The sequence below is a fragment of the Salmo trutta genome, chromosome 24 (assembly GCF_901001165.1).
Source record: "Salmo trutta chromosome 24, fSalTru1.1, whole genome shotgun sequence".
Taxonomy (NCBI): Eukaryota; Metazoa; Chordata; class Actinopteri; order Salmoniformes; family Salmonidae; genus Salmo; species Salmo trutta.
The window spans coordinates 10,155,625-10,168,179 of NC_042980.1; the positions used below are offsets into that span (position 1 = coordinate 10,155,625).

At 45.1% G+C, this 12,555-nt stretch overlaps 1 protein-coding gene across 1 annotated transcript in view; it reads left to right on the forward strand.

Moving 5' to 3' along the window:
• Positions 1-5,082, forward strand: part of hibch (3-hydroxyisobutyryl-CoA hydrolase) — a 50,446-nt gene extending 45,364 nt beyond the window's left edge. The window contains exons 11-14 of the mRNA XM_029710897.1: positions 1,357-1,438; positions 2,890-3,012; positions 3,234-3,267; positions 3,458-5,082. Of these exons, the coding sequence (XP_029566757.1) occupies positions 1,357-1,438; positions 2,890-3,012; positions 3,234-3,267; positions 3,458-3,573 (355 nt within the window). The 3' untranslated portion in view covers positions 3,574-5,082. The remainder of the gene's footprint in view (positions 1-1,356; positions 1,439-2,889; positions 3,013-3,233; positions 3,268-3,457) is intronic.
• Positions 5,083-12,555: the final 7,473 nt, after the last annotated feature.

Sequence of the window (12,555 nt, forward strand, 5' to 3'; positions counted from 1 at the left end):
AATCCATGTAGCCATTTGATTAGCTATTTAGCAGTCTTGTTTAGCAGTCTTATGGCTTGTGGGTAGAAGCTGTTCAGGCCAGGGTCCGGTTGGTTCCAGGTGCACTGGTACTACTTGCCGTGTGGTAGCATAGAGTACAGTCTGGCTTGGGTTGCTGGAGTCTTTGACAATTTTGGGGGACTTCTTCTGACACCACCTGGTATAGAGATCCTGGATGCAGCCAGTCAAGATGCTCTCAATGGTGCAGCTGTAGAACTCGACTTGGGCTCCCGAGTGGCGCAGCGGTCTAAGGCACTGCATCTCAGTGCTTGAGGCGTCACTACAGACACCCTGGTTCGAATCCAGGCTGTATCACAACCGGCCGTGATTGGGAGTCCCATAGGGCGGTGCACAATTGGCCCAGCGTCGTCTGGGTTTGGCCGGTGTAGGCCGTCATTGTAAATAAGAATTTGTTCTTAACTGACTTGCCTAGTAAAATAAAGGTAATTTTTTTTTTTTAAATAATAAATCAAACATTTTGAGGATCTGAGGGCCCATGCCAAATCTGTTCAGCCTCCTGAGGGGAAAGAGGCGCTGTCATTCCCTCTTCACAACCTGTATGGCTGTGTGTTAGTCCATGTTAGTTCCTTAGTGATGCGGACACCAAGGAACTTGAAGCTTTCGACTCGCTGCACTACAGCACCATCGATGTGTATGGGGGCGTGCTCATCCCTCCATTTCCTGTAGTCCACTATCAGCTCCTTTTGTCTTGCTGATGTTGAGGTAGAGGTTGTTGTCCTGGCACCGCACTGCAAGGTCTCTGACCTCCTTATAGGCTGCCTCATCGTCGTCAGTCCTACCACAGTCGTGTTGTCAGCAAACTTGATGAGGGTGTTGAAGTCGTGCGAGGCCATACAGTCATGGGTGAACAGGGAGTACAGGAGGGGACTACACCCGCCCCCCCAAAGGGCCCCAGTGTTGATAATCTGTTTTCGGTCATAGGAAATGATGGCGGAGACATTATGTACAAAAAAGGTTTGATCAGTGTAAAAGAACACACAAAATAGCAGAATTTGTCAGGAGCCCGTAAGACTGCTGCTATCCACTGCAGCGCCATCTTATATGCTGTTGGGGGTACTCAAGGACTGGAGTCGGGAAACACTGCACTAGGTGATGAGTTCAGATGGTGGAGTGAGTGAAGTTAGGGAAAGGAGCATTTGGGAGCTATAAATAGAGGGGTAGGGCTGTAAATTCCATGTGCAGCCCCTCACAAACACCAAGTGAGTGCTGCATTGTGTGTGTGTCTATCTGGGTGTGCATTCAGCCACATGTACTTCAACTGACCATGTCTCATCCCTGTACTCCTGCGGCCCTTAGGCTATTCCAGTCCAACAGCGTGGAGGGGATTGTACACAACCTAAAGACAGACGGCTCTCCATTCGCCCAGAAACAAGCTGAGGTGGGTCCAGTCTCAAGCTAGTTAGCCTCACCGCGACCTCCATCCCCCATCTCCCACACATACGCTAACTGGAGGTAAGGTGGGAGCTTTGGCTAGCAGAGAGAGGGGCTATAGAGGAACTAAATCTGTCGCTATGTAGAAATGTCTTTGGACTATGCTCTAAATTAGAGCGTTGGGCCAGTAACCGAAAGGTTGCTGGATCGAGTCCCCAAGCTGACAAGGTAAACGTCTGTCGTTGTGCACCTGAGCAAGGCAGTTAACCCACTGTTCCCCGTGCGCCGAAGACGTGGATGACGATTAAGGCAGCCCCCCACACCTCTCTGATTCAGAGGAGTTAACTGCCTTGATTCAGAGAGTTGTACAACTGACTAGGGATCTCCCTTTCCTAAATGACTTCCTCTTATCTTCTCCTTCTCAATGTGAATGAAACCCAGCTAGCCAGCCAGTCTTAGAGTATGAGAACATAACCCAGGCCGTTAGTCCAGCATTCAGGGCTCTGCTAACAGTAGTAATTGCCACTCTGTAAGCCCTTAATATGGTTAAGCTTACCACAGTGGCTCAATGAAAGACTCTAAAAAACACCCTTATTAAGGATGATCACTTGACCGAACTGTCCCATCGGGTCAGAAATGCCCAATCTCTCCCAACTGTCCAAAGTCCCCTGTTGGGCAAACACTTACCATGGCACAACCTTATCCTGAATGATAAATACCTCTTTAATAGTGGCAAAAGCCAAGCTGTCCTTGTTTGATTGGAAGCTAATGCTCTGTAAACCTGGATGCCATGCGAGAGAGATGTGCACAAGGATTGCGACGCATTTCCACGTTGCCTGAAATGACATTGTACGGTGTTGCCATCCCTGTTGCCGCGTGATCATAAGTGCCGATTCAGTGTGGAGAAAACTGATACGATCGCCTCATAATGTGCGGTGTCTACACACGTTTTATCACAGATGGTGTCGTTAATGAGAGAGGATGTGCTTGATCGTAAACATGCCTGAATCCAGCTGATGTATGAGCTGGGTGGAAGACACTGGTTATGTAAAACAGGAAATGGGCCCGCTCTTCTTGAAAGAGAGATGATAATGAAGCAACTCTCCTTATGAAGCTGGATGTTGTAACTGCTGAGTGGAAAGTGCAGCAATTGGTATAGTCCTGTCCATAAGCACAAACGTTTCTCTATTGGCTCAAGGGCACTAATAAGAGAAAAATAGTTAAAGTATCTATGCAGGCTTTGGAGGGAAATTCTGCCCTTATTTCATCACTGCCAATTATGGTACGAGAGTTACACTAATCAATGCAATGGCAGTAATTGTGGGTGACTACAATGATATAGGCTACTCACAATATCACATGAAAGAATTGCTAGTGTATTGAACATTAGGTTCTGCTGGCTAATAACCACCTGGGCTACAGCTAAGCAGGTTTTTTTTGTATTTGTGAATTTCACAGACCCTCGCCAAGATGTCTCCCACATCGCTGAAGATAACCTTCAAGCAGCTTCAGGCCGGAGGCGCCATGAGTTTGCAGGAGGTTCTGGTGATGGAGTACAGACTCAGTCAGGCCTGCATGGTGGTACGTGCCGAAAGGCCCCAGGCCTTTAATACTACCTCCTCTTCCCCGTCACATTTGATTTACTTTATCTTAGTTTAAAAGTTTTTCCATCTGAAGGTAATGCAACTCATTTACTGGGTTTTGGATAGGATAGACCCTCAACAGCTATGTACCCGTCTCCTGGTATTATTAGTTTAAAGCATATATGTGTGTCAGGATTTTTGATTCTTGTTGTTTTGCAGAAGGGCAGTGACTTCTACGAGGGTGTGAGGGCAGGTAAGGTGTTTGACTCTTGCAAAACACATTAATAAATCCCTTTTGAGATTTTACAGATTGAACTCTTATTTCTGTACAATGATATTGAGTACTAATTGGCAAAAACTGCTCCACGTCCCTTTTGGATTTCTGTGTTATTAGGATGTTTCTGTCAGTATGCAATTAGTTTTTTTTTGTTTTGTGTGCCTAGTGCTGGTTGACAAGGACCACAGCCCCAAGTGGAGTCCATCCACACTGAAGGAGGTCTCAGAACAGAGTGTGGAGGACTGCTTCTCGTCCCTGGGGGACCGTGACCTCAAGCTGTAAGGACACCTCCATAGACTAGAACAAGGGGTCAAGGGACACCACTTCCCGCTCATGAGGCCTTCTCATAGGAAGCGTCCTAGTTGCCTAAATTTTGTTTCCTTCCCTTGTATCCTTTCCTTCATGGCCACTCATCAGAATCCATGTTCTCACTGAGAGCTTTATCGTTGAAATAAGCCACCACTTTCACCCATCAGTGGTCATACAGTTGGAGAGGAGACAAAGAAAGGAAGCTACTCTAGAGTAGTCGGTCACAGCCATCAGACATGGTGCGCCAGTCACTGTGGCCTATCACAACAGCAGGACATTGGCAAGACTACACCCCAGTGCTGTGCCCATTTTGCAATGCATTTTTAAACAAATTGAATGGACTCTTCAAGTATGACTTCTCAAAGGCTAGCATCAGGCTAAAAGGCTAAAGTTGGATGGATACCAGACCAGTTATATAGACATTGAGTCAGACAACGTGTACAGTATCTCCGCTGTGCTGATGTACAGTATTATTTGCAAAAACCAATATTTCTCGGTATAGTTGGTGGTGCCAGGAAACAAAATGTTTGTTTCGGTGGGTATCTGGGTAAGGAAGAGCTTCTGTCCTGTTTGAAGTGTCATATAACTTGGGAGAGTACTGTCAGGTGGTTGTTATGGCCCTTGTTGAGTGTCATACTGTCCTGTTTATGACTGTCTTTCAGTCAGTCTGTCTCTCCAATACATTTCCTAGGGATTCAATCAAATACACATTGCTGGAAGCCTGGACTGGGAAAACACCATGTTAAAATGTACAGACTAATTTCTAACTAATTTGGATTTTTATGAAAGGGGGGATTTTGCAGTGCTTAGTAATTTTTCTGCCGTGTGTCTTCGAATGAATCTGGCCTTTTGCGTTTCTCTACCCAGCTCAAATCATTGATTATATGAAATCCCATTTGCAGCACTCAAACCCTCAGCACACAGTTAAGAGCTCTTGCAGGCTCCCAGAGAGAAATTAGGTCAGTAGCTAAAAGACCCACCACAAAGTTTGCTAAGTAAACAATGAACCAGCATAAACACTCTCCTGGAGAACACAGGCTCAGTAATTATCTTGGCTTCAGAGATAAGCTTTTATGGTTTAGGATTTGCCCTTCAAAAGGCACCAGCCAGGTGTCATTCTTAATGCCTTTTAGCTTTGTCATGTAGCTGGAGTGATCACTCGGCATTGCATTTTTCATTGCATTACTGTATGGCAAAGGCCAGAAGTTCTCAATTCATCGTGCGCTCTTCAGTGTCCAATTCATTGGATACAATTTCTCAACTAATAGCTGTAAAAAAAATCTCTTCTATAAGACATATGTTGATAAAGATGTGTATGAAAACCCGATTGTAAAAATTGTCATTTGATTTAATTGTTTGAAGTCATCGTTGATAAAAGCATAATTACGTTGTGCCTGCCTATGTAACTACACTGAACAAAAATATAAAAGCAAAGTGCTGGTCCCACGTTTCATGAGCTGAAATAAAAGATCACAAATGTTCCATATGCACAAAAAGCTTATTTCTCTAAAATGTTCTGTACAAATTTGTTTACATCCATGTTGGTGAGCATTTTGTCCTTTGTCAAGATAATCCATCTACCTGACAGGTGTGGCATATCAACAAGCTGATCATTACACAGGTGCACCTTGTGCTGGGGACAATAAAAGGTCACTCTAAAATGTGCACTTTTGTCATGCAACACAATGCCACAGGTGTCTCAAGTTTTGAGGGAGCGTGCAATTGGCATGCTGACTGCAGGAATGTCCAACGGAAGGGCCTCCCAAGTGGCGCAGCGGTCTAAGGCACTGCATCGAGGTGCTAGAGGCGTCACTACAGACCAGTGTTCGATCCCAGGCTGTGTCGCAGCCGGCCACGACTGGGAGACCCATGAGGTGGCGCACAATTGGCCCAGCGTCATCCGGGTTAGGGGAGGGTTATGGCCAGCCAGGATGTCCTTGTCCCATCGTGCTCTAGCGACTCCTTGTGGCGGGCCGGGCGCATGCACACTGACTTTGGTCGCCAGCTATACGGTTTTACGGAGAACGCATGGCTCTCGAACTTCGCCTCTCCCGAGTCCGTATGGGAGTTGCAGCGATGGGAGAAGACTAACTACCAATTTGGATATAACGAAAACGGTGTAAAAGGTACAAAAGAAAAGTATTAAAAGGAATGTTCGCCGGAGCTGTTTCCAGAGAATTTTATCGTTTTAGAGAATTTGGCAATACGTCCAACCGGCCTCACCCATAGACCACTTGTAACCACTCCAGCCCAGGACCTCCACATCTGGCTTCTTCACCTGCGGGATCATCAAAGGGGGAGGACTGGATGATGAGTATTTCTGTCTGTAATTAAGCCCTTTTGTGGGGAAAAACACTTTCTGATTGGCTGGGCCTGGCTCCCCAATGGGTGGGCCTATGACCTCCCAGGCTCACCCATGGCTGCACCCCTGCCTAGTCATGTGAAATCCATAGATTAGGGCCATATTTATTTATTTCAATTGACTGATTTCCTTATATGAACTGTAACAGCAAAATCTTTGAAATTGTTGCATGTTGCGTTTTATATTTGAGTATTAATTACCTAGAGACATTTACAGTAAAATGAGACCCAGTTGGATATTCCATTTCTAAAGTGGGATGTTAAACATCAGCTTTGAGTACAAAGCCTGTAGCGTTGAGCTCCTAAAGCAGGGTTCCCCAAATATTATTTGGCCCGCCAAAGCCCCCCAAATGAATTATGAATAAAAAAAAAATTCATAAAAAAAAAAAATTATAATCTTGGACCAGAGATGCAAAAAGTCTCAAATGCAATGTCCCAAGAAAGAAGTGACACTACCTAAATAATGCAAAAGTTACATTTTAACTTAATTAATGAGGAGGCCAAATGCAGGAGACAGTCAACTAATAAAGCTGGCAGCAGACCATTTTGTTGTTCTGAAATGTAAAGCTGCAACCGCAGCGCAATCAATAGGTGAACACCGCCTGGTGCTGAAAATATAGCTAACTTGTTATGCAAGTGTTGCACAGCAACAGATGGAGAAAACCTACACCAGTCGAGTAATTCATTTCAACAATAATCTTCATTTTAATTTGACTTCACAAACAACAAGCTGACTTGCCTAGTTAAATAAATAAAAAACAAGAGGGCTTAATTGGAGTATTTCTTCTGAGCCAAGGTCTATATAAAATAACTTAGCCTACCTCAGCCAGTTATGTGACTTTTAAAAGCATCTTTCACAGGACTGTAGGACTGTTTATTTTATTTATTAGGCCTACTTAAAATTGCAACTGGCCAAAAAGGTAGCGTTCTACATAAAACAATCATTTAAAGAAAAAAAGGCAACGTCTGTGTCTGAATGTCTGTATCGGGAGTCTCGGCATAACCTGCTCCTGTTACAAAACGAACAGAAAATACTGTCAGCATGAGACCTAAAATAGCCATGGATAAGCACTAACAATAATCACAATAATGTTAGTAGCCTATATGACTATTTATTAAGTACTAGGTTACTTAGTGTTTTCCTCTGAGCATGCTACCCAAAACACACAAGGACTCCGCACTCCTGAGCGCATCCGATTTGTCTCGACGTCTGGAATTCAATCAGCTCAGTTTGATTTGCGGCCTCATCCAGCGAGGGTATCGTTTTCTTAGCAAGGGAGGAGAATTCTCCACCAGGGCGGACTGTGAAAGGATCGCATACAAACGCAATGATATCCTTGGGCATGCTCTTGTAAATTAATCTGTTGTAATTAATCTGGTGGAGAAATTGTCCCTCAGGTGCTTGATGAAATCTTCCAACACCTCTGAAAATGCTGTGGCCTGGTCCCTCTGCCTGTCGTTTCTTCAGTGTGATGAAATGCAGTAGCCTTCCAGATGAACTCAAGCTTCCTAGTAAAGGCCTCAAGTTTTTCCACCATGTCCACGATTGTTGTCCCTCTTCCTTGTAATTGCAGATTTAACCCGTTTAAGTGACAGAATATGTCAGCCAAAAAAAAGCAACATTAGAGAGGAATTCCTTTCATTTCCAGAATACGAAGGTGGTCACTTCCCTCATTTAGCTTTTTCTGAGAAAACCCACAACCTGGTCATGCAGCTCATAGAATCTTTCTAGAGATTTTCCTTTACTCAGCCAGCACACGTCGTTGTGAAGCAGGAGATGCATAGTAACTTCGCCCCCACCTACATGTACAGATTACCTCAACTAGCCTGTACCCCTGCACACTGACTCGGTACCGGTGCCCCCTGTATATAACCTTGTTATTCTTATTGTTACTTTTTATTTTAGCCTACTTGGTAAATATTTTCTTCTTCTTGAACTGCACTGTTGGTAAAGGGCTTGTATGTAAAGCATTGCACGGTAAAGTCTCCACTTGTTGTATTAGGCACATGTGGCAAATAAAGTTTGATTTGATCATCATGGGTGGCCTCTGTCTTTTCCACAAGCTTGTGACAGAATCAATGTTAGGTGCTTGATGTCCCCCTGATAAAGTTGATTATGCGTATGAATTTATCCATCACATCTTTTAGCTCAGTGTTTAGTCTGGCACACAGCACACTGATGGATGAGACAATGCAAGCCATTCATTTTTGGGCCGATTTCCTTCAACCTGCTGACCAGGCCTCTGTGTCTGACCACCACAGCAGGAGCCCCATCAGTGAACACAAAGTTGACTTTTTCGAAATGACAGGCCATGCTGCGTAAACAATTATTCCAGCTTTGTGAATAGGATGTCCCTGGTGGTGTGTCCTTCGAGGGGAATCAGTGCCAGTAGCTCTTCTTTAAAGTTATTTCCATGAAAATAACAGACATACAGTGGCAAGAAAAAGTATGTGAACCCTTTGGAATTACCTGGATTTCTGCGTAAATTGGTCATCAAATTTGATCTGATCTTCATCTAAGTCACAACAATAGATAAACAGTGTGCTTAAACTAATAACACTGTATTTTTCTTGTCTATATTGAATACATAATTGAAACATTCACAGTGTAGGTTGGAAAAAGTATGTGAACCCCTAGACTAGTGACTTCGCCAAAAGCTAATTGGGGTCAGGAGTCAGCTAACCTGGACTACAATTTATTTTTTTCTTTCACATGTATTTAACCAGGTAGGCAAGTTGAGAACAAGTTCTCATTTACAATTGCGACCTGGCCAAGATAAAGCAAAGCAGTTCGACAACATACAACAACACAGTTACACATGGAGTAAAACAAACATAGTCAATAATACAGTAGAAAAATAAGTCTATATACAATGTGAGCAAATGAGGTGAGATAAGGGAGGTAAAGGCAAAAAGGCCATGGTGGCAAAGTAAGTACAATATAGCAAGTAAAACACTGGAATGGTAGATTTGTAGTAGAAGAAAGTAGAAATAGAAATAATGGGGTGCAAAGGAGCAAAATAAATCAATAATTAAATACAGTAGGGGAAGAGGTAGTTGTTTGGGCTAAATTATAGATGGGCTATGTACAGGTGCAGTGATCTGTGACCTGCTCTGACAGCTGGTGCTTAAAGCTAGTGAGGGAGATAAATGTTTCCAGTTTCAGAGATTTTTGTAGTTCGTTCCAGTTATTGGCAGCAGAGAACTGGAAGGAGAGACGGCCAAAGGAGGAATTGGCTTTGGGGGTGACCAGAGAGATATACCTGCTGGAGCGCGTGCTACAGGTGGGTGCTGCTATGGTGACCAGTGAGCGGAGATAAGGGGGGACTTTACCTAGCAGGGTCTTGTAGATGACCTGGAGCCAGTGGGTTTGGCGACGAGTATGAAGCGAGGGCCAGCCAACGAGAGCGTACAGGTCGCAGTGGTGGGTAGTATATGGGGCTTTGGTGACAAAGCGGATGGCACTGTGATAGACTGCATCCAGTTTGTTGAGTAGGGTATTGGAGGCTATTTTGTAAATGACATCGCCGAAGTCGAGGATCGGTAGGATGGTCAGTTTTACGAGGGTATGTTTGGCAGCATGAGTGAAGGATGCTTTGTTGTGAAATAGGAAGCCAATTCTAGATTTAACTTTGGATTGGAGATGTTTGATGTGAGTCTGGAAGGAGAGTTTACAGTCTAACCAGACACCTAGGTGTTTGTAGTTGTCCACATATTCTAAGTCAAAACTGTCCAGAGTATTGATGCTGGACAGGCGGGCAGGTGCAGGCAGCGATCGGTTGAAGAGCATGCATTTAGTTTTACTTGTATTTAAGAGCAGTTGGAGGCCACGGAAGGAGAGTTGTATGGCATTGAAGCTCGTCTGGAGGGTTGTTAACACTGGGTCCAATGAAGGGCCAGAAGTATACAGAATGGTGTCGTCTGCGTAGAGGTGGATCAGAGACTCACCAGCAGCAAGAGCGACATCATTGATGTATACAGAGAAAAGAGTTGGCCCAAGAATTTAACCCTGTGGCACCCCCATAGAGACTACCAGAGGCCCGGACAACAGGCCCTCCGATTTGACACACTGAACCCTATCAGAGAAGTAGTTGGTGAACCAGGCGAAGCAATCATTTGAGAAACCAAGGCTATTGAGTCTGCCGATGAGGATGTGGTGATTGACAGGTCAATGAATACGGCAGCACAGTATTGTTTCTTATCGATGGCGGTTACGATATCGTTTAGGACCTTGAGCATGGCTGAGGTGCACCCATGACCAGCTCTGAAACCAGATTGCATAGCGGAAAAGGTGCGGTGGGATTCGAAATGGTCGGTAATCTGTTTGTTGACTTGGCTTTCGACGAGCTTAGAAAGGCAGAGTAGGATAGATATAGGTCTGTAGCAGTTTGGGTCAAGAGTGTCCCCTCCATTGAAGAGGGGGATGACTGCAGCTGCTTTCCAATCTTTGGGAATCTCAGACGACACGAGAGGTTGAACAGGCTAGTAATAGGGGTTGCAACAATTTCGGCAGATAATTTTAGAAAGAAAGGGTCCAGATTGTCTAGCCCGGCTGATTTGTAGGGGTCCAGATTTTGCAGCTCTTTCAGAACATCAGCTGAATGGATTTGGGAGAAGGAGAAATGGGGAAGGCTTGGGCGAGTAGCTGTGGGGGGTGCAGTGCTGTTGACTGCGGTAGGGTTAGCCAGGTGGAAAGCATGGCCAGCCGTAGAAAAATGCTTATTGAAATTCTCAATTATAGTGGGTTTATCGGTGGTGATAGTTTCCTATCCTCAGTGCAGTGGGCAGCTGGGAGGAGGTGTTCTTATTCTCCATGGACTTTACAGTGTCCCAGAACTTTTTTGAGTTTGTGTTGCAGGAAGCAAATTTCTGCTTGAAAAACTAGCCTTGGCTTTTCTAACTGCCTGTGTATATTGGTTTATAACTTCCCTGAAAAGTTGCATATCACGGGGGCTGTTGATGCTAATGCAGAACGCCACAGGATGTTTTTGTGTTGGTTAAGGGCAGTCAGGTCTGGAGAGAACCAAGGGCTATATCTGTTCCTGGTTCTACATTTCTTGAATGGGGCATGGTTATTAAGATGGAGAGGAAGGCATTTTTTTTTAATAACCAGGCATCCTCTACTGACGGGATAAGGTCAGTATCCTTCCAGGATACCCGGGCCAGGTCGATTAGAAAGGCTTGCTCGCTGAAATGTTTCAGGGAGCGTTTGACAGTGATGAGTGGAGGTCGTTTGACCACTGACCCTATCCGGTTGCAGGCAACGAGGCAGTGATAGCTGAGATCTTGGCTGAAAACAGCAGAGGTGTATTTAGAGGGCAAGTTGGTTAGGATGATATCTATGAGGGTGCACGTGTTTACGGCTTTGGGGTGGTACCTGGTGGGTTCATTAATAATTTGTGTGAGATTCTAATGTTCTAATGTTAACATGCATGAAACCAAGGCTATTACGGTTACAGAAGTAATCAAAAGAGAGTGCCTGGGGAATAGGAGTGGAGCTAGGCACTGCAGGGCCTGGATTCACCTCTACATCACCAGAGGAACAGAGGAGGAGGATAAGGGTACGGCTAAAAGCTATGAGGATTGGTTGTCTGTGACGTCCGGAATAGAGAGTAAAAGGAGCAGGTTTCTGGGGGCGATAAAATAGCTTCAAGGTATAATGTACAGACAAAGGTATGGTAGGATGTGAATACAGTGGAGGTAAACCTAGGCATTGAGTGATGATGAGAGAGATATTGTCTCTAGAAACATCATTGAAACCAGAAGATGTCATAGCATGTGTGGGTGGAGGAACTGAGAGGTTGGATAAGGTATAATGAGCAGGGCTAGAGGCTCTACAATGATATAAGCCAATAAACACTTACCAGAACAGCAATGGACAAGGCATATTGACATTAAGTAGAGGCATGCTTAGCCGAGTGATCAAAGGGTCCAGTGAGAATTAGACAGCTAGCCGAGCCATAGGTAGCAAGCTGGTAGAAGATGGAGGGAGGTCTGTTTTTAGCCACCTCGTGCGTTTCCGTCTGTAGATTAGCGGGGTTCCGTGTGGTAGGGGGGACCAGTCCAATTGGCAAAATAGTTATAGTGGCCCATGAAAATTGACCGATAGACCTATTCAGATAGCAGCCGATAAGACGGCTAACGATTAGCGGGCCGCAGATGGGCGTTCAGGTTACGTCGCGACGGAGGGGCCAGTTGGATAACTCCCTCGGGCAGATAACGTCGGTAGTCCAGTCGTGAAGGCCCGATGGGGCTCCGCATCAGCAGTAAAACGGATCCGGATAGGTGATTGTAGCCCAGGAGTGGCTGATGGAACTCTTCAGCTGGCTAGCTCCGGAATAATTAATGTTAGCTCCGGGACCGACGTTTGCCAATAGTCACTCAGGTAGCTGCTAGCTAGCTGCAAGATCCAGGTGTAAATGTCCGGAGCCTGCGGTAGAAATCCGGGGACATGGCGAGAGAATAGGTCCGGTATGCTCTGGTCTGAGTTGCGCTGTACAAAACTGGCGATAGCTTTTCGAGCTAATGGATAGCTGATGACCGCTAACCGTGGCTAGCTGAACTCCAACGTTAGCCAGTGAACTGGCCAACCTC